At 30.3% G+C, this 23,607-nt stretch overlaps 1 protein-coding gene across 2 annotated transcripts in view; it reads right to left on the reverse strand.

The window, feature by feature from the left end:
* Window positions 1–3,639: 3,639 nt before the first annotated feature.
* Window positions 3,640–23,607, reverse strand: part of LOC111707568 (neuronal calcium sensor 2) — a 46,552-nt gene continuing 26,584 nt past the window's right edge. For both annotated transcript variants that reach the window (XM_023480683.1, XM_023480682.1), the window contains 2 exons: window positions 5,616–5,756; window positions 3,640–5,319 (listed from right to left, as the gene is read on the reverse strand). In XM_023480683.1, the coding sequence (XP_023336451.1) occupies window positions 5,214–5,319; window positions 5,616–5,756 (247 nt within the window). In that variant the 3' untranslated portion in view covers window positions 3,640–5,213. The remainder of the gene's footprint in view (window positions 5,320–5,615; window positions 5,757–23,607) is intronic.

A 23,607-nucleotide genomic window follows, 5' to 3' on the forward strand; every position in this document is an offset into this window, starting at 1 on the left:
ATCAAAATTAAATTAATCCTAAGCACTGGTTCCCACGCAGCTGTAAACTTGTTTCATCTATAAGTTTAAGACTATATTTATATTTATAAAAGAAACCTATTTCTAACCTATTGTTATACAGAGCTTAATAGTTTACGGTCGATCTCCTCATTAAAAGAAACCTATTTCTAACCCTTAATAGTTTACGGTCGATCTCCTCATTAAAAGAAACCTATTTCTAACCCATTGTTATACAGAGCTTAATAGTTTAGTTTACGGTCGATCTCCTCATTAAAGTCTCCTCCTGAAAGGCTAATCCTAAGCTAGCGTTACTCATATAACGTCAAAAAAATAGTAGTTTAAACGTGAGATAGAATTTATGTTTTTAATCATACCTCATCCATTGATTGAAAAGCTGTTGAGAAGAGCAGAGAAGTTTTGAATTTCTAATGTATAACTGAATAATTTGGCTTTTCTTATACTTCAAAACTAGAGGAGCTACGAGGTCACAAAATTGTTTCATTGATGTCGCATGAATTTTATCTTTTCGTCCTCTTATAGTTTGCACTGATATACATATAGACATATTTAAGTGCTCTACAGAGTAGTTATTGTCATTATTAATACTAATTATTCAAGATTAATATATTTTGCCAAGAGCTGGTTTATCATTGAATTCAACGCATATGTATATCTATTTGTATATACATATAACTTAACAATGATTACAATTAATGCAGTGTCAGGATTTAATGAATTTAAGCCGCGTCTAAAATCCCCCATAAACCGGTTTTAATTGAGCGCCGGTTTATATCTTGAAAAATTTAATACAAAGGAATTGAGTCTTTGGAACAAAATCAAATATTTAAACCTCAATATCTTTAGAACCCGATGTTGTAAACCTTTGATATTTCAAACTCAGATTATTTTATCTAACAAAATTCATTGTTTAAAATATCTAAGGTCTGCAACATTTGGTTCCAAAGATATAGTGATTATAAAATCAGAGTTTGTGGCAAAAACTCAATTCAAGTGGAACCAAAAAAAATTTGAGCCGCGGCTTAAATTTAAACCGCGGCTCAAATTCTTTAAGTTCGGCCTCAGGGTGTTGAAGTTTTTAATTATTGGCATGATACAGGGTTTCTCATAAAGAAAGAGACTAAAATTTTGAGTCTAATCACTTGCATTGAACAATCTAAAAAAAGATGAATTTCGACTTTTTTTCGCAAACATTTTTATCATAGGGTTACTCACAACGGATTAGACTGTGAAGACGACTTGAAACCCTTGAATTATGACGATTCAAATGTAAACTAACTCTTCTACCCTGAGTTTAACCTTAAATTGTTTTTTTTTTAATGATTTGGTAAAGAAGTATAAATTCCGTTCAATCGTCTCTGGAGTCTCATCCTTTTTGTGTAGCTCTGTATAATAACTGGGTTTTGCAGAAAAAATTTCAATTTTTGCAAATTTGCAAATTTTTAGCAGATTCTAAAAGTAGAGCATAAGAGCTTTCCAATGTTGTATCATTTGTCATATTTGGACATCAAACACATGAGAGAGCTTGGTACAATCGATTTGATTCTTCTGGATGTTGCAACATTAAAGTTTTCTTCTAGATGTTGCAACATTATAGTTTTCTTCTAGATGTTGCAACATTATAGTTTTCTTCTAGATGTTGCAACATTATAGTTTTCTTCTAGATGTTGCAACATTATAGTTTTCTTCTAGATGTTGCAACATTATAGTTTTCTTCTGGATGTTGCAACTTTAGTTTTCTTCTGGATGTTGCAACTTTAGTTTTCTTCTGGATGTTGCAACTTTAGTTTTCTTCTGGATGTTGCATCTTTAGTCTTCTTCTGGATGTTGCAACTTTAGTTTACTTCTGGATAGTGCATCTTTAGTCTTCTTCTGGATGTTGCAACTTTAGTTTCCTTCTGGATGTTGCATCTTTAGTCTTCTTCTGGATGTTGCAACTTTAGTTTCCTTCCGGATATTGCATCTTTAGTCTTCTTCTGGATGTTGCAACTTTAGTTTTCTTCTGGATGTTGCATCTTCAGTTTTCTTCTGGATGTTGCAACTTTAGTTTTCTTCTGAATGTTGCATCTTTAGTTTTCTTCTGGATGTTGCAGCTTGAGTTTTCTTCTGGATTTTGCATCTTCAGTTTTCTTCTGAATATTGCAACTTTAGTTTTCTTCTGGATGTTGCAACTTAATAGTTTTCTTCTAGTAGATGTTGCAACTTTAATTTTCTTCTGGATATTGCAACTTTAGTTTCCATATGGATGTTGCATCTTTAGTCTTCTTCTGGATGTTGCAATATTATAGTTTTCTTCTAGATGTTGCAACTTTAGTCTTCTTCTGGATGTTGCATCTTTAGTTTTCTTCTGGATGTTGCAACTTTAGTTTTCTTCTGGATGTTGCATCTTTAGTTTTCTTCTAGATGTTGCAACTTTAGTCTTCTTCTGGATGTTGCAACTTTAGTTTTCTTCTGAATGTTGCATCTTTAGTTTTCTTCTGGATGTTGCAGCTTGAGTTTTCTTCTGGATGTTGCATCTTTAGTTTTCTTCTGAAGATTGCAACTTCAGTTTTCTTCTGGATGTTGCAACTTAATAGTTTTCTTCTAGTAGATGTTGCAACTTTATTTTTCTTCTGGATATTGCAACTTTAGTTTCCTTATGGATGTTGAAACTTTAGCTTTTCTTCTGGATGTTGCAACTTTAGTTTTCTTCTGGATGTTGCATCTTTAGTCTTCTTCTGGATGTTGCAACTTTAGATAAAACGAGGCTGAATGCTTGGTTCAGTATAGCAAGGGTAATCAATACTATTTCTCTCTCTCTCTCTCTCTCTCTCGCTTTTATCTCCATTTCTTATAATTCCTCTCGAAAAGCCAGAGTAAGAAAAGATTTTGGAAAATTTTGTCTTTTATCATAAAAATATTGCTACAATTTGACTTTCACAATTTTTAAGTATTTTGCAAGAAAAACCTAAATTGCTCTGTGCACCAATTTCCATTATTGCAAGCATTTTGGCCAAATAGTTAGAATTGAAGAAAATTGTTTTTGCAATAAATATTTACAAAATTTCTTTACTTAAATTGAAAAAAAGTCTTTTACTAATAGGAAAAAAAATGCTAAAATAAGTCGTAGATTTTTTCATAATTTCAGTCTAACCCAAAACTTCGGAGTCATCCAAAGATTAAATAAAATGTCGTTTCTTAACCTTCTGATAATGATGGAATAATGGAGATATTTATTTTTTTAATTGAATAATTATATGGAGCTCTTTTAAAACTGTTCCTTGATATTTCATGGCTATTTTTTATTTTTAACAATTTCTTCTGAGATTTAGAAAACATTGTTACGACGAGATTTGTAAATTTTTTCGATTCTCCGAAGATTTGGGTTAAATGTAAATCGTTTTTAGTTTCATTTTGAAACAAATAACGATACCTCAACTCTAACATTCGTTTTTAAAAACGCGGCCATTTGTTTAACCGTGCACCATTCTGGGAAAAGTCTGATATAAAATTCCGAAACTATATTTTTAACTTGTATACGGATATTAAACAGTACTAGAGAATAGTTTATAACAACAAATATAATAATCTCCAGTCCAGCTTTTTTATTTATTGAAGGATAATATATATCTGCAAAGGGTGTTATTTTGTTATCATTATATATTTAGCTGAATTGGCACCTAGTATTTAAGGACTACAATGTTCATTCGTATTCAGTTAGACGCCACACGTTCTTGTACAAACATTTATCAATCGTGTACGTACATGACAGAAGTTGTACAAAAAGAATACTTTGTGCGTTAACCGTGTGCTTTTTAAATGCGCAAATTAATTTCTGCTTTTTCTTCTGTTTTCAGGTCATGTACGCTGCTGTACAATAAATATCATGTTGTACAGAAATTATGTTTTTTTATTGTTGTACAGAACGGCTGGGGAGTATTTGAATGCCCGAATGATAGATAAATAAGCACACACATTTGTACAAAATAATGTACAATAGTTGTTTATACTTAAACCTAAATTAACTGGATAAAAAATGCACAAATAACTGCGCAAAGACGAGAAAGAATAAAATGCAACTTTTTTCTCATTCAGCGAATAAATGCATTCCAACAAACAAAGGTAATTTAATTTAAAATAAGTTACAAAGTCCAAAAATGGCAAAATATGAAAAAAAGCCAAACTCTCATTCACTCATGCTCATTAAACTTATAAATCCTCAAAACGTGATGGAAAAATGTATTCAAGCATCTAGTGAATCTAGTGCTCAAAGGGAGAGCAAAATTGATCGGAAACCCGCAATTTTTTATTAAGGTTACGTCAATAAAGAAGAAGACGACAGCTATAGGAAAATCCGCAATTTTACAATATCTAGAATATTTAGTGTACACATCTTTAAACACGATCATAGATGGGTTCTGCGACATAATGTGCATGCATAATTGAAAAAAGGGAAGGTTTAAAAGAAAAATTGAAGATATTTGTGAACAATATGAACAGTTGAAATCTATCTCGAACAAAGAAACTATATGTATACATTGTATAACTTTAACGGGCCTCATTAAAAAATGGATTGTACATTAAGCTTATAAACATGTCACAAATTCTATGATGATTTTAATGCAAATTTTGTAATACATAGACGTCAAGTTGAAGAGGAATAAATAGAAAAACCTATATTTATTTGAGTTTTTTTGTGGGAAGGCAGATTAAATAATTAAATATTATAATATATTTATGGAACTTTTTGCATAAAATCTAACAAATTGTGAACTTTGAGCCTATAGCAAAAGCCTCCAAAAAAATCTAGAAATAAAGAGATTTTTCTTTGACAAAGACCGGATATAGAATGGCAGGAAATCACTGCGCGTCATTTTTTTCACCGCTGAGATTTACTGTGTTGACTTCATGGTTTTACACTTCACTGGTAGCACAGACAGCACAGTTCAGTTCATTATATTCAATTATACTGAACATTTTCACATTTTGCGAAATTTCTGCTACCACGAAACATTGCAATATTATTTATAACATTGATGAAAATTTCTAAAATGACTGCCATGATATTTACAGAAATGCGCCATTTTTCTGATCAAAGATCTGATTTCAAGATGGCGTCTAGAACTTTGACTGGTCGGGGGAAACTGGAACTGGTTCTTGGAATAGATCTCAAAAAGGTGAATAATATTCTACGCAGCAGCTGATTGTTTAGAACTCTACGTAGTGACATTGGGAGCCAGCATCTTGGACAATTCGTCATCCTGGAGACATCCCTTTAGGAACTCCTCTTCAGTCAGGTGCCCGTCATTATTCTCGTCCATCCTAATAATCAGGGTTAAGTAAGGTTAAGACAGTTTCTGGGCCGAGCGCTGAATTTTTGTGTTTAAATACTAGTATATGAGCTAATTTGGGCATTTTACATATTTTATAACATAAAACAAATAACAAATAGAGCAGATAAGATATATCATCATTATGCTCAATCATCTAATGATCTTCCTATCTTCTGTATCTATTTATATATATTATAAAGCTCTCATTGTATTTTAGTATTATTATTATTTTGTTATATTGTTTTAATCTTGATTTAATAAATTATCTTTATAAAATTGTTTGACCTGTTGAAAATATTCTTTGCTCTCTCCTCCGCAGTATCTGTAGGTTTCACTGCTCCTGCTCCCAGCATATCATAGATCGCTTGGACGATCTTTGTCATCTCATCCTGGTCGATCACTCCGTTTCCATCCACGTCGTACATCCTAAACACAGGTTCAGTCAGTATATATGAGAAGATAAAAATCATAAAAGAGCATAGAAGAAACTAGGATATTACAGTCAAATATCTAGACTTTTAAAAATCTAATTTTTTATATAAATTGTAAAATTTCATTCCCTGAATTGGAATTAGTTGCAACAAGTCGCGTTAGATGGTAGGCATCAAGGAGGTAATAATGCAAGTAAAGTTATTTCAGAGGTGTACGCATTTTTTGTACTTCAGTGTACTGTCTCTGGGCGGAAAAGTAAACACAAGACGAATGTCACAGCCTGACATGATATCCATTTTTACAAAAATAATCTATGAAATATTCTGGTCATAGGACTCTATTATGTGAATTTTCAAAATTATCAAAATTAAATGCTTTTAACCTCCTAGGATACTAAACGAACATATGCGACCGCAATTAACTTTCCTTGCATTAGTACCTTGGTAGGCATAAAATATTTTGTAGTACGGTACTAGTACCACCCATCTAGCTTGAAAGCTTCGGATTCATTTAGTGTTTATACTACTGTATGGTCAGTACAAACAATATAAAATATAAAATATAAACAATTCCTCGATATTTTTTTCTGAAAACAAACAAAATATATTTAATAAAAACTCTCATGTTAGTCTAGCATAATTTGATTTGTTTAGTTCTGCTTATATCGGTTTGGTTTGGTTCTGTTTGGTTTGATCTGATCTGGTTTGGTTTAGTTTAGATTAGTTAGATCTGGTTTGGTTTAGTTTAGATTAGTTATATCTGGTTTGGTTTAGTTTAGATTAGTTAGATCTGGTTTGGTTTAGTTTAGATTAGTTAGATCTGGTTTGGTTTAGTTTGGATTAGTTAGATCTGGTTTGGTTTAGTTTAGATTAGTTAGATCTGATCTGGTTTAGTTTGGATTTAACTAGTTCGCTTTGGTGTGGGTTGGTTTGAATTGGTTTTGTTTGATTTGGTTTTGTTTGGTATGATATGTTTGGGAATTATTTGGATTGATTTCATCTGGTTTGGTTTGGTTTTGTTGATCTGGTTCGGTTTGGTTTGGTTCGGTTTGATCTGGTTTGATTTGGTTCGATTTGGTTCAGTTTGATTTGGGTTGGTTTTGTTTGAGTTGGCTTGGGTTGGTTTGGTATAAAAACAAGCATAATTACAGTAGTTTTCCCTGAACCCTAGGTTGTTTGTTTGTTTTTCATCTGCCAAAAAATATAGAAAAAGCATTAGTTAAGCAGCTAGGAAAACACTCCGGGAAATAAAAAACAGCTTATCAACTTTGCTCCTTTAAATATATATTCTCTTAAAGGGAATGTAGACTTATCTTCAATTGGCATTTCATTTTAGAGAGATTGGCATGCCTGATTCTCAACAACTTTTGACTAAGCAAAAATAATGATTTTATCTTATCTTTAATCTTTCTAAAACTTAATTAAATTCTTCTTGTGGGCTCTTAATCGATGTGACTTGAAGAAACCAAATGTTTAAATAAAAAATTTGTCATCTGGTATCTATTTTATTTATTTGCTGTGTTTACACTGTATACACACACAGTACACACCACAATATCGCCAAATATAACATGAACAGAAAAAAGTTAAATTCTTTCTATCGAGTTAAAGGAACAGTCAACGAAATGTTGAGCACTTTAAAATTGTTAGGGGGGGGTAAGAAAAGCTTTATTTGCCAAGAATCTACAGAACAGATATGGAAAAGAAAATGTTCGTAATTTTCTCATTCCGAACAAATGATCTACTATGCATTTACAATATTACACAGCAAAAAATGAATTATTTCACCTCAAATTACGCTTAACAATCTCTTTAACACTGTAAAGGTCTGAATCTATGTATAAACCTTTGATAAGTAACAAAAGTAAGGATTTTTGAAATAATTTCCGGGGAATTACTCGAGAACAAGTTCTTGTGACTGATGCCTGGAAATTCTCGAGAAATTCTCCGGAATTGGTCCCCAATTTGAGAGATTTTTAAGGGGGTCAGAGTTTTGAGACTTAGTTTCCTAAGAATTTCTTTCTTAAAAAAAAAATTTCAAAGTGATAGTTTCAAAATTGAGAGTGCTAGGGCAAAAACAAACTTAAAAGGGCGCATCAATCCCCCCCCTCCCTCCTGCCTGTTTAGGGTTAATCCCCCCCCTCCCTCCCTCCTGCCTGTTTAGGGTTAAGTTTGATGTGGTTTTACATTATGCTATGAGAGAAAACAGTGCATTTAAGATAATTAGATAAACCACAAAAAACAAGTTTTGCAAAAAAAACCAAATGAAAACAGAACCATTTTAAACTAAACAAAAAAGGTTAATGCAAATCATGTAAAATTAACATAATTTCATTAAATATTGAAATACCTCATATTTTCAGTACTATAGCTTATAATTCTAAAGAGCTATTGAGAAGAATAAAAACATTTTGAATTTCTAATATGCAATCTAATAAATAATAAAATAAGACTAGGAGCTCCCAGATCACACAGTTTTAATTATAATTTGCATAGATTTGGCCTTTTCTTTATGTCTAGGTTGGATTAAATTGATCTTTTTAAAATGCGTTGAAAAGTTTTTCAAAAATATACAGTTTCAATGAAATGTTAAAGGTTAATATTTGGTCATATGACCAAATATCTCTTCGAATATTTTGATAAGTTAAAAGAGAGCACAATTTTAAAAAAACTTTTTTATTCTGATGGAATTAACCTATTTAAAAATTTAGCAACATTTCAACTTTTTGATTTTTTACTTCCATTTTTGAGTTTTTGGGTTTATTTTTACGGGGAATATTTCTTTATTCTAATTCAAAAGAGGAAAAAAACATTTATAAATAAACAAAACAATTCTGCCTCCACAATAGATTTTTTAGGAAAAACTATAAAAGAAAATATATTTTAATAAATTTGGTAGATTTTTGCTCTAAAACATGAACAATCCTTTCAAATCCCTTGAATTCAACGGAAGTACTTTAAAATGTTTAAACTTTTAAATTCCCCTAATTGAAGTTTAAACTCGACAAACTCGAATTGAGAACATTTTAATGGAAAATATTTGTGAAAAAAATATTTAGCCTTTTTATCCTTTCCTTTAGAACTCTTCCTGCCCTTTCTTATTCTATTAAAAGTATTCCTACCCTTCCTGTCCTTTTTAAAACTCTTCCTGCCTTTTCATATTCTACTAAAAGTATTCCTACCCTTCCTGTCCTTTTTAGAACTCTTACTGTCTTTCCATATTCTATTAAAAGTATTCCTACCCTTCCTGTCCTTTTTAGAACTCTTCCTGTCTTTTCATATTCTAATAAAAGTATTCCTACCCTTCCTGTACTTTTTAGAACTCTTCCTGTCTTTTCATATTCTATTAAAAGTATTCCTGTCCTTCATGTTCTTCCTGCTTTTTTTCCTTCTCCTTTAATTCGTTTTCTTTTTTTCTTTCTGTAATCTACCTTTCATATCTTCCCTTTCATTTTCTACCTTTCTATAACATTCCTTTCCCTTTCTGGCCTATCTGTAACCTTCCTTTCCCTCTCTAATCTATTTATAACAAGCTTCAACAATGCATAATTAGTTTTATCAACGTGGATAGTACAATATACATATATGAAAATAGATATTTGAAAAATTTACGTAAAATTGTGGTTCATGGACGGAACAGTTTTCATCCTGAACGTTACATTAACATGACTTTTGGAAGCAGGAAACACCTTAACAAAATAAATTTTAAAAGTTTTTTTAATACGGGAGCACATAAATAAACAAAGAAACTTCTCAGCTAAATGAAGTTTTGTGCACTTTCCTTCCTTTTCCCTTTCTGTAACCTGTATTTACTTGTCTACCCTTTCTGTAACCTTCCTTTTCCATTCTACCCTTTCTGTATCCTGCCTTTCCTTGTCTACCCTTTCTGTATCCTTCCTTTCCTTGTCTACCCTTTCTGTATCCTACCTTTACTTGTCTACCCTTTCTGTAGCCTGTATTTACTTGTCTTCCCTTTCAGTAGCCTGTATTTACTTGTCTACCCTTTCTGTATCCTGCCTTTCCTTGCCTACCCTTTCTGTAACCTTCCTTTCCCTTTCAACCCTTACATTACACTTCCTTTCTCTTTCTGTCATTTCTATATCATTCCATTTCTTTTTTTGCCCTTTTTTAAACATTCCTTTCCCTTTCTAACCTTTCCTTAACACTCTTTTGTCCTTTTCATCTGTCTTTGACCTTCATTTTCCTTTCTGCTCTTTCTTTCCCCCGTCCTTTCCTTGTCTAGCTATTCCCGTCGTACCTTTTTAAAACTTCCTTTCCCTTTTTTGTCTTTCTGTAACCTTTCTTTTCTTCCCCCGCCTGTTTTTCAATAAACAATTGAAAATTTTATTTATCGAATATTATAGATCTGAAATAAAATGAAAATGCTGGAGGCAGGGGAGTGTCAATCCTGATTAATTTTTAATATTTGTCAATTCTTTTAAACAACTTATTTACTCGAGGGGAGGAGGGAAATATATTGGTTAATGTTAGCCTTAATTAAGCCACTCAACACTAGAAATTGTTAATTCAGAATATAAATTTTTTCATATTTTGAAAAATAAAGAAAAAAAAAATTATTTTTTATCAAACGGGGGAAAATGAGTTTTCTCAATGAAATAATATTTTAATCAAGGGTTTTTAATTTTTGCGAGAACCTTCCAGTTCATGATATTTTACTTGGTTTAAAGGAAATGATAGTTAACACAAATTAATTCCATTTGAACTGTCTATATCTATTTATCTATCTATCTAACTATCTATCTATCTATCTGACAATTTTTCTTTTTTTCTTATGCATCATGTATTTGTGTATCTATTTATCTATGTATTTATGTATCTCTACCAATATCTCTGTATCTCTGTATCTCTGTATATATGTATAAATGTGTCATCTATCTAATTATCTTTCTATCTATTTCTTCATGTATTTTTTGGTGTTATAATGTTTAATGGCTTTATGTTGTTTAGTAATTTCTTTCTTCTTTCTTATTTTCATTTTATGGTGAAGCCTTTATGAATAGTTAATATTAATACTATTATTAACTCTGTGTAAAGTATTTGGTGCTGGTTAATAAATCAGAGCCAAGTGATAATTATATCAATTTGTTGCTCATGCTTAAGTTTGCAGCGAGTGCTATATACTTTTAATAATAAATAACATTAATCAACAGTTTATACACTCTGTAGAAAGTTGTACCTAACTAAACTAAAGTTGGAAATTTTCATGATAAATTTCGCGAATTAAAAAATTTAAGATTCATTTATAATTTGTAAAAATAAGAAAATTATGGCAATAAAGTAATTATGGCAATTGTTGCTTATGACAAAAGTATTAATGGCAAGCGTTATTATTTCAAATGTACTTATGTAGTAATTAACCTACTCCAAAAACTACTCTCGAACCCGTATCTATTCGGGTACCATTCAGTTTCACTTAGCTATCAATACTAAACCCGGACACAATCTCGTAAGCTTTCAATGTCTTCATGTATACAAGCATTTAATCTATCAACACCAAATCAATGGGCGTGATGAGCTATCACTGTCTCCACGGACACAATCACTTAATGGATCAATGCCTAACCAATGGGCGCGATTAGCTATCAATGTATCTCAACAGACACAAGCACTTAATCAATCAATGCCAAACCTATGGGCATGATCAGCTATCAACATCCTCCAAGGACACAAGCAGGCAACTATCAATGTCAAACCAATGGACACAATCATCAACTCATTCATTTAGAACAAGTACATGATTACTCTCTCGCAGTAATCAGTACGGAGTCTCTATATCAACTAATGTATTTTAAGTTTATATGTTACAAGTTTAATAGACGTAATTTTAATTCCTACTTCGTTATCTATATCACATGATTAAGACAATCATGTTATGTATTTACAGCACAGTTAAAATAGGCGCAATTAATATGTACGTCATTATATATATATCATAGGATTAAGCTAATCATGCTACATATTCATTGGAAGCGCTGCTCAAATGAACAATGGGTTTTACGTAGAAGTTCAGGTTTTCAGAATATTGTGTTACCTGATATTTATTACAATTATAGGCAAACATATTATGGAAAAAAACTGAGCCTTTAAAATAGTGGCATGTCGGATTCACAATGGTACCCTTGAAATTTCTATTCAAGTATTGTTTTATTGGTAGTTTTTTTTAAATCATTTTTTTTCATTGTCTCTGAAGCATAAATGCCTAAATCCCTTAAACAGAGAACCCACAATTGAAAATAATCAGCTATCAACTTGAAAAAAAGGATAACTCATTCATCTTTCATCAGACAAAGCTTTAAGGTTTAAGGGTACTGTTGTGAATTATTAATGGCACTTAACACACTCTCATGATACTTTAGAAAAGAACTGGACCAGTAAAATAAATAAGAAAATAGGTTTGCAAATTATAAATAAGAATAATAGAGCAGAGAAGGCTGGGATAAAAGGGAAAATATTAATTACTCGAGTTACAAGGAATAGAACAAAGGGAGAAAAAGATCAGAGAGAATCAGGCTTTTTCAAATAAATTCAAAATAACAAAATGGAATATATATATCTTCAAGGCTACGGTTCAAAATGAACATACCTGAAAAATAAAAATAAATATTATAAATATATTTTTAGTGTAGGGTCAAGATATGCTGTATGCAGACGTATAATTTAAACATTTTGCTGGTGGGTAGTTATACTTATACAGCATACATATACATTTACAGATACATTCTATACAATCATATACAAAGACAATATACGTAATTTTCTTTTATGTGACACCCTGTGTTTCCCTGCAGCATGTCTGACCGTGTTAAGAACAGGTTGTTAAATTATTAATTAAAAACAAGTTTACTAGACCACGTCATTACCACATAGGAAACACGTCATTCAACTAGAAAACATACAAACCAGATTGGAATAATATCATATTTAATTATACAAAAAGTAAATATTTTTCATATTTCCGGAAAGATAATTATTGGAAGCATGCAATGATACAAAATGAGTCTATATAAAGTCTAAAAAAGAATTGATCAGCAGAAGAAAAGTCGAGAATTTGAATATATGAATATATGAAGAGTACAAATCCATACCCTGGGGGTAATTTAACCCAATTCTGGTTCAACTAGACCACCGTACCGTACCAATATATATTTTCATACATATTCAACTGCTAACTAAACAGGAGAAGGCCAAATTTATGCAACCTTTAGCTTCTCTCGTTTTGATTTAACGCACAATGAATAAAGCAAACTTGTGCGGTTTTATATCTGAAATTCAAAACAATTGTTCTTCACGATAGATCTTCCATAAGTACATGTAGGTATGATGATAACTGCAATTTACTTTAATTTGACGTGATAAATATATTCTAAGAAACTTTTGGCAGTTCATAAACACTATCTTTTTTATCATTTAATACTATTCACTGCAGTCGACCTAATCCATTCTCTTTCATAAGAATCTATGTAGTCCAGGGGAAAAAAGTTTCTGGGAAAAAAACCTGGAAATAAATTTTGGAAAAAAGTCCGAATTTTCTCAAGTCCCTGGAAAACATGTCACTGGAAATAAAGTCGCGTGTTTTGGATTCCTGGGACTTTTTTCCCTAAATTAGTATGGGGGCTGCCAATTAAAGTCTTAAGAAATAAGATCACAGGAAATAAAGTTCTGAACAAAATATATCCTAAGAAAAAAAACCCAAGAAAAAAGGCTTAAATCTTGTGAAAATGAGGTCAAGTCTAAGTCATTTTCATAAAAAATACTTTTTACTCATCTGTACTTTTGAATATAGCCATCCTTGTGTTTTAATACCAATTGACCCTTTTTTTGCATGGTTGTAAACATCCTTTGTTCCCATGAATTTTCTACTAGTATAGGACTTTTTTTCCGGGGACATTTTTGTATAAATTCATACTGGAGCCAGAAAAAAGTCTTAGAAAATGAAGTCTCGAATTGGTAGGACTTTATTTCCGGAGACTTTTTAATAAAAGCACTTTTTTAGTGCAAAATATTAGAACTTTTTTCTTAGATTTTTTTTGGCGGTTACCGTTGCATAAATCCTAATGTCACTTTTTGAAAAGTAACCATAACAGAAAAAGTCCCTCTAAGTAAATTTAATAAATGTAATCCGTACTTTTCGTTCCTTACATTAATGTAAATAAAATAAAAATCCACGAGAAAAACATGAAAAATCTGTACGGTACTGCACTGTATCTGTACTGTATCTGTACGGTACTGTACGGTACTGTACGGTACTGTACGGTACTGTACGGTACTGTACGGTACTGTACGGTACTGTATTGTATCTGTACTAGACTGTATAACAGAGAATCAAGTGGCCTACAGAAAGGTTAAAAGGATGAATAATTAAAAGAAGTAACCTTTAAATGTTGACTTTTCATAGAACAGATCATTTGATATCTGAGCAATAAGCATTACACTACTTATATTATACTGATGACAGTTGGCGTTAATATATACTGTGGGGGGGGAAGAATAAGCTTAAATTGTTTTTCTTTCAAAGCCTGTTTATTTCCACAACTTTGCAATGATTTTTTGTTATTTTTTTCTCTCTAAAAGAGAGATTGAATTATTAATGTGTTTTGCATTTTAAAGTATGAAAGATAGAACTTGCTAAGAAAACTGTTTTTTTTTGCGCTGGGGGCAAACCAAAAACATTAAAGTATATTTTGAATAGTTTTAAAAACATGCATTGTTGCAAAGTTTATCTTGTTTATTTAATGACAACTTTTTTTCCCTTTATGTTTATTATTGTTTGATTATATTTATTATCTTTACTATTAATATTTTGTTGTAATATTATACAAGCTTGTTACAAATGTTAACATAAATATTTTTTATTACTAATTTACTCTTGTTATCATTATTATTATTATTAGTGAGCCAATGTTATCATTTTTATTATCATTATCAATCCTAATAGTATTATTATGATTATTATTATTATTTCTATCATAGTAGTATTTCAATGATATCATTATTATCATTATCATCACTCCTGTATGCCAAGTCCATTAGCGCCTGATCCAATCAGGATTCAGTGATGTGTTTGTTTTCTATTTTGAACCAATAGAAATAGTATCTTTCTATCTATCTCATTATCCAATCAGAGTTATGAATCCTTCAATCGGCGCTATCAGTAAATGGAAATATATACTTCTACTATTATTGTTGTAATAATTTATAATTTGTTTTGTTCCTTGAGTCTAGGAATTGAATAAAGGTTTATTGATCTTGTTATCTAGAACTCTAGAAATCTATAACTCTAGAACTCTGGGTATATCTAGAGGTGGATTTAAACCGTAAATCTAGAATAAAAGAAATGATAAAAAGCTTATTGAAAGTTTACTCAACAAATTGTAAACTTAAATGATCAAAAGAAGTTGTTTTGCTACTAAAAAGATTTTGTTTTTCTTTCTGTTAGTTCTTTATAACCATCTAACCCTCTCCGTCTACAGTGCACTGTTTTCCACTTAATAACTTCCAAGACTGGTTTTATATTTAAGAACCCTTCTGGCCACAAATGAATGATTTAACACTACACAGATTTTCGAACAAGGTTTTTTAAAAGAATTTAGACGTTTAAGTATCAGAGCTAGGTTGGTCTGCTAATGCCTATCTAAAAAAAAACCTTCTAGAAAAGTACACATGGGTCGTATTTTTGAAATTCCAAAAGGGAGGGGGCTTACCCATCATAGTCCCCCCCTGGTTTTAACCATGACTCAAGTGATCCATCACATTGGACTGAACATAGGTTGCAATCAAACCAAAGTGTGCAGAAGTATTCAAAAGTGTATTTAAAAGTGCATTTAGAAGTACTTTGACAAAAATCATAATTAGCGATATTTAATATATAACTCTGAGAGAAGCCTATCTATCTAATTAATCTAGTATTTTAGATTATAATTGACTAGTAATAAATTACCACAGAGTAATATTTAGTTTTTTTTTGGTGTTAAAAAGTTTTAAAAAGTATTTGGAGTATTTAGGAGTTTTTTAGAAGAATTGCGAAGAATTATGGTAGACAGGAGGTATCTTATACTTCCTGGAGGGAACATATGTTGATTTGGATAGATATAAAGATAGACAGATAGCTCAGAATTTACACAGTATACATGACAGAGACATGATTTTTTTTTACCTTTTTCCTCTTTTCATATTTTTTTGTAGCTCTATACTTTTTTCACTTCTTTTCTAATTTGGTATTTGTTATCCTATGTCTTAAATTGGTTTTTAGCTTTACTTTCTGTGCATAATTTATAGAGTTAGTTTTTTATATGAGTACATTTGATGTTCCGTCAACACTTGGTTCTCAAGCTCATATTTTTATATTTTAAAATATATTTCAGATCTTTAAGATTTTTTTTTTGTTAAAAATACTTTATTGTATATATAGAGATGTATATATATATACATGTATATATATACTCTGTTGTATTGCTGAGGTTGTCGGTAACTATCTGAAGAGTAAGTGATAACTCTATTATTTGTATATATAAGTAGATTTCCTAGATTTAGTGGGTTTCTACCTTTCCAGGTTTAAACAACATAATATTAGTATTTATACACTACACAATTAGATATGAACATCCTTCTTATTTTTAAATATATTGTCTAGGTTTGTATCCAATAAAGGTGAAAACGGCTGAACCAATTAGAACAACAAATATTTGTGGCAACTCACAGATGACCCCTGCAGCCTGCAGGGAAGGTTTATCTTGTAGGTCTAAAGGGGAAAATGTATTTTGAAAAAAATGTCGACATTAAATATTTTTGAAAGTTCACAGAATCTAGCTTAACAGAAATATCCACGAAAATTGGCTGCTGGAAAATCAAATTTAAAATACTTAAAAAAGAAACGCAAAAAGCAACATGAACAAGATATATATGAGGCCAAAAAAAGCAATTATAACAACTAGCTGAAGTGCTCGTCGTTGCCCGTGAAAAAAATTGAAATTTTAAAATTCCAAAAAATATCAAAACTGGTTTAGCCTCTTAAAAATAAACTAAATGTTCCAAAACTACAAAAATACACTTCTCTAAACTAAAATATAAATAGGAAAACGCGGTCACTTAGAACCAAAAAGATTGATTAACAGAAAGAAATGAATATTCAAAAAACGGAAAAAAGGAAGAAAGGAGAGGGAAGGGAGGAAGAAAGGAGAGGGAAGGATAGGACTTGTTTAATTCTGACAAGTGGGAATATTATCAATTGGATAAATACTCTAAATTCTACACAGACAGAGCACACTGCACAAAAATTATATATTTTTTTCTAACTTATTTTTCTTCGAAAGTTAACAGTATTTAGAATTTGACTTCGACATAAGAATATAAAGATAAGAAAAAATGAAAATGCGAAGTGTTAAAAGTTCCTTTCAAAAAATGATTCAATAGGAAGTGTAACTCAAAACCTTTTTAGAAAAATACCATCAAATAGTTTTTTAGGGAACATAAACATTTTTTTTAAGAAAAACATCTTAATCCATTAAAATTATCTAAAATATTTAAAAGACTAAATCCATAAATTATTAATGTTGAAAACATTTTATTTATTTATAAAAAATAAATATCTAATACTAGTTTGGAAACCCAGCTTTACCTGGAAAACTAAGCTTTTCATGAATCTTTGAGTTACCGAATACAAATTTTAATGCAAATCGGTCTAGACTCAAGAATTTCAAGAGTTATGGCAAACAAACAAACAAACAGAGATTGCTACTTTATTTATATGTAGACCACGTGGATTTAACGGTTCTGTCAATATTCAAGAACGCTGTGACTTTGGATCAGAATTTGACCCATTAAACAAATTTTTAGTCTTTTTCATTAAACACTTTTTTGTCGGCATATGCATTTTGAAGGAATATGAATATGAAACAAATCCATAAGGTAAAAGATTGTTGAATTAAAGACCTAAACACGTTTGATTTCAAAAAGAAGAAACTGAATGCTGCTCACTCTGGTTAGTCCGGGGTGAGACTGCCTTCTTAAAATATCTTTTGAAAACATAGCATTTTTTTCATTGTTTGACTTCTACTGTATCAACACAATGAAAAAAAGTATTGTTTCTGTCAATTTATTATTTTTCAATTTTAACATAAATATCTCTTTTTCTATTTATCTATCTTTCTATCTTTCTATCTTTCTATCCAAGATTGAAATGATTGAAATTATATCTTGAATGGAAACTATTGATTTTCTCTAAAAGGGTTGCAGCAAAGTTTCACAACTATTTCTTTTCTGAGTGGTTATCAAATAAAACTTTTTCTAAAAAGAATTATATTTATAAAATATCTGTAAATGAATGTAAAGATATCTATAAATAAAAATAGAAAAAACTAAAATTTATTTTCAAAGAGATGATTTTGGATTTATCAAAAAAAATAATACATTTTTTATGCCTTATTTTTGTCATTAACTCCTGCTATCATTTGAAAAAATCATGATTTGTTAATATGAAGAGTAATTAACATTTTCTTGGATTAAACTGTTTATTTTCGTCTTATCTTTAAGTCGATTGATTATCCGTAAATTGAATTAGAAAATACATTTTGTAATCATATTATCTCAATATTTGACACAAATGTAATAGAAATAGCCAGATTCATATTTTTATGAGATAAATAGATAGATAGATATAGATAAAAATATAGATAGATATACTGAAATAGACAGTGATTTACCTAAGTTTAATTATATGAGAAACTAAGTTGAAACTTAAGTTTATGTGTGTGTTCATTTACAAATTTCGAGTTGGACACAGTTTTTTAAACATTCAGGGGCCGGGTTAGAACTTTTAGAAGGCTCCACGTGAATTTAAAAAGTTAAAACAATTGTTAACTGATATGTTCTTAATTTTTTATTTGTGCACTATAAAAATATTGAATAAGACAGAAGATATTGGTTCTATAAACCTTTCAAATTATGTCAAATTATGAAGAGAACGGAAGTGGTGCTAAACATCAATATTTAAATTAATATTTTTATTTTTATTTAAAGCGATGCCCTCTCAGAAACCTCAGTCATTTATGGAAGAAGGCTTCCCGCCCCATTTTCTTGTAAAAATTTGTATCTTTTAACTATTGCTCTGAAGGTCAGCTATTTAAAATCAATTTCGAGTTTTGGCGGATTTTTCTTTTCGAATTAGCGCATTTTCAAAACAAACAAATTACAGGAATTTGTTGTCCAATTTTAATGTTCCATTAGGTTCCACACAAAATTTGGGCCCGATTGGTTCAGCCGTTTTGGCGTTTATCGGTTACAAAGAAACACCCAAACAGACAAGCAAAGTATATATTTACATATATATATATAAGTCTACTCCGAAACCTCTTTAATGCACTCTGGTTTTCTATGTTTAACTTTATTCTAGTTTTTCAACAAACTAATTCTAAATTTAATTTAAGTTTGTGTTTAATATATGTAGCTTACATTACAGTTATTAATTAACCTCTAGAAAACGTGACGGTATTCTTAAAGTAATTAATTTTACCCAAACAAATATATATTTCTATAGAACAACACAAAATTAATTAAAATTTCGTCAAGAATTTCAAATTTATGGAATATGGCATGAAATTAAACAACTTCTAGAAATAATTTTTTCTAAAAGGCTTAAAGTTTAATATTTTCACATTTTTAAAGTTGATTTTTTTATTTTTCCTTTAAGATAAAATTCTCGAAGATTTTTAAAAAGAGATTATCTTGATATAAATATTAAACCAATTTTTTAATAAATTTCGTCAGAATTATTAAATTCATAAAAACTACAGAAAATTAATTGAGTCTTTGCAACAAACTTTGATTTTCAAATCCCAATATCATGGCGACCCAATGTCGTAAACCTAAGATATTTTATTAGACTGAATTATTTAAGTTTGAAATATCAAAGAATTTCGCCATCAGGTTGCAAAGTATAGGGGTTAGAAAATTTACCTTGAAAGCTTAAATTCTTTTCTCGCGAATTTTTTGTGAAAATCTAATCTATATTGAACTCAATAGATGGTGCTGACTGCTGAGAGCTTGTACTTAAGAATATAATAAAGGAGTGTATTGAGATATTTCAATATCTACACCTTATTATACAGAATAATGGAGGAAACGAGAAGGAAATTAAAGGAGGGAAGGATATTGAAGGTAATAAAAACGATAATGGAGGAAACGAGAAGGAAATTAAAGAAGGGAAGTATATTGAAAGTAATAAAAACGATAAGGGAGGAAACGAGAAGGAAATTAAGGAAGGGAAGGATATTGAAAGTAATAAAAACGATAATGGATGAAACGAGAAGGAAATTAAATGAGGGAAGGATATTGAAAGTAATATAAACGATAATGGAAGATACAAGAAGGAAATTAAAGGAGGGAAGGATATTGAAAGTAATAAAAACGATAAGGGAGGAAACGAGAAGGAAATTAAAGAAGGGAAGTATATTGAAAGTAATAAAAACGATAATGGAAGAAACGAGAAGGAAATTAAATGAGGGAAGGATATTGAAAGTAATATAAACTATAATGGAAGATACAAGAAGGAAATTAAAGAATGGAAGGATATTGAAGGTAATAAAAACGATAGTGGAGGAAACGAGAAGGAATTTAAAGGAGGGAAGGATATTGAAGGTAATAAAAACGTTAAAAAAAGAAAGGGATCTAAGTAAATAAGGAAACGGTCAAATAAAATCATCAAAGAAAAACAAAAAAGAAAGAAAAAAAGAAAGATAAATCTCTGAAATAAAGGCTTTGAAAGTTAAAGATTTAATAAAAATCTAAAGTAAATTAATGTTAAGATAGATTTAAAGAATAAATTGATTATTGATGAGTAAGAAAGAGTTGTAATATGAAACTCACCAAACTAATTAACAAGAGTAAAGTTTCCTTCACTTAACTAGATACTAATTTAACTAATGTAACTAATTTAACTATTGTAACTAATAATGTTACTATTGTAACTAATAATGTTACTATTGTAACTAATGTAGCTATTGTAACTAATGTAACTATTGTAACTAATGTAACTAATGTAACTATTGTAACTAATTTAACTATTGTAACTAATGTAACTATTGTAACTAATGTAACTATTGTAACTAATGTAGCTATTGTAACTAATGTAACTATTGTAACTAATGTAGCTAATGTAGCTAATGTAATGTAACTAATGTAACTAATATAATTAATGTAACTTATAGCTAATGTGACTAATGTAACTAATGTAGCTAATGTAACTAATGTAACTAATGTAACAAATGTAACTAATGTAACTAATGCAACTAATTTGTGTTTGTGTAGGTGACATCTTATATGTGTAAAAAATGATATCCATTTTTCCAGAATTGCGCAATTGTTCGGATCATAAATCTGACGTCAGCAAAGATCAAAAATAAAAATGAAAAGGGTAAAAACATTTTTCGCTCTCGCTAAAACATGAGAAAATTAGAAAATCCACGAATATTCACTCAATATACAACAGGCAATATAATGCGACATTACCGATCCGACTTTGTGACCTGGTAGCTCCTTTTACTTTGATATGGCGCATTAGTATAATAAAAAGATTTTATCGGGTTAAATATTAGAAAATTAAGACAATTTTGTTGTTGACAATAGCTCTTCAATAAGAGAAGTTACCCTTTCAAGATTTCTATCTAACGTGTTATTTACTTTAATTCGACGTGCTGAAAAAAGTCGTAAGTTAAATGAAAAATTGGACATTAAAAAAAATGTATACAAAAATCTGAAATTGAAAATTGAAAAACCCAGAATTTCTAAAAAGCTCACTTAATATACGGAATTGAAAAATGAATATTCTCACTAAATTAACTACTAAGCTAATATTTAACAATACCTTGTGATCTAAAAGAATTGAGTCTTTGTCACAATCTCTTATTTTCTATTAATTTTATGTATGGACCTTAGATATTTCAAACTAGGAATTATGTTAGATCAATTAATAATTAATTTGAAATATCATATCAAAGCTTTGCAAAGAAATATTAGAAATTTTGAGTTGTTGAGCAAAGACTTAATTCCAGTGCAATTCGAATACTGGTGAAAATTAAGCATACAAAGGCCGAATTTAAAGAATTTAAGCAGCGGCTTAAATTTGAGAAGCGGTTGGTTGTATTCAATGTTTCGAGATTTAAGCCGGCAAACAATTAAAACCGGTTTTTGGCGGATTTGAGTTGCGGCTCAAATCCATTAAATTCGGATTCTGGGAGGACTAATATGTAGTGATTTTAATGTGAGATTTGAACTAGAAAATCTTGATTTATCAATTGGAAAAACTAGTTTCTCAGTTTAATAGCTAAGCATAATTATATTGATAAGCTGTAAAGGTTATTACAAAGAATCTGGAATATTTGTAAATTTCCAAAGTTAATGAATTAATAATACAGGGTTAGCCGAAAACAAATCAGACTTCAAAGACGACTAAACCATCTTTGTAGCCATGAGGGGCGTATTCGGGGGGGGGGGCTTTTGGGACTAAGCCCTCCCCCTGGACCAGTGAAATCTATTGATTNCCCCCCCCTTTGACAAATTCCTGAATACGCTCCTGGTAGCCATGTAATTTAATAGATGATTTTCAATCTTACTTTTTAGGCTTATAACTCCGGATCAGCTTCAAAGTTAAAAGGCTTTTCTTAAACAAAAACTCTTTGATATTCGATTGCAACCTAGACTGAAGGAAAAGTAAGATGTATGCGCCATGCGTACTTTGTGACCTTGTAGCTCCTATTGTTTTTATTATGCACCACGGGCAGCCGTAGTACATTTGAATTTCCGAGCCGGGTCAACCTTTCCGGACCCAGTTTGTACTGTATCGCCCGGACATTGGGTAAAAAAAGCACACACTTAATATCCGGTGCAACAAGGTTGACTTGGTCAGACTTATGGTTGAATTTACTTTTACTAAAGGGTAAGGGGTGCGTGGCACATAAGTACAAAGAAAAATAATTGAGTTTTTGCCAAAAATTCGAATTTTCTAATCCCAATATCTTTGCATCCCAATGTTGTAAACCTTAGATATTTCAAATTATTAATTATGTTGGATAAATAATCTTAATTTAAAATATAAAAGGTTTACATCATCTAGTTGCAAAGATATAGGGATTATAAAGTTTGAGTTTGTGGCAAAGACTTAATTCCATTATCCGGTTACATTTTAGAAATTCAAAACATTTTAGTTTTTTTCAATAGCTCTTCAATATGAGGAGTTATGATTAAAACTTAAACAATATACCTGAGTTTTACTTTAAAGGAATTGAGTCTTTGTCACAAACTATGATTTTCTAATCTCTATATCTTTGCGACTGAATGATGTCGTAGACCTTTGAGATTTCAAACTATGAATTCTGTTAGATGAAAGAATTTAAGTTTGAAATATCAACGGTTTATACAATAAAAAAATATAGGTATTAGAAAATCTGAATTTGTGGCAAATACTAAATTCCTTTGACTTTATATTCAGCAACTCCGACATTTAAGTTTTATTTCTTATCTGATCTTAAACTTGGTTTTCATTTTATTACCGTAGTGGGCCGGGTGCCGGTGTAAAATCTTTTATGACAATATATAAAGAAAATAAATTTAACTTTCCATTCATACTTTTTATAAAAATATTTTAAAACCCAGCCCAGTCTGTTTTTCTTCATTCAAAACATTCGTAAAACGCGTCCACATTTTTTTAAAAAATTTGGATATATATAATTTGAAATAAAGACAAATATTTTGTGCTTTTAGTGTAAATTGTTAATTCTTCATCTAAAATAATCATTGGACCTGTAAATTGTATCCTTGGTATAATGCCCCCCCCC

This window comes from Eurytemora carolleeae, unplaced genomic scaffold, assembly GCF_000591075.1.
Source record: "Eurytemora carolleeae unplaced genomic scaffold, Eaff_2.0 scaffold813, whole genome shotgun sequence".
NCBI classification, from domain to species: Eukaryota; Metazoa; Arthropoda; class Copepoda; order Calanoida; family Temoridae; genus Eurytemora; species Eurytemora carolleeae.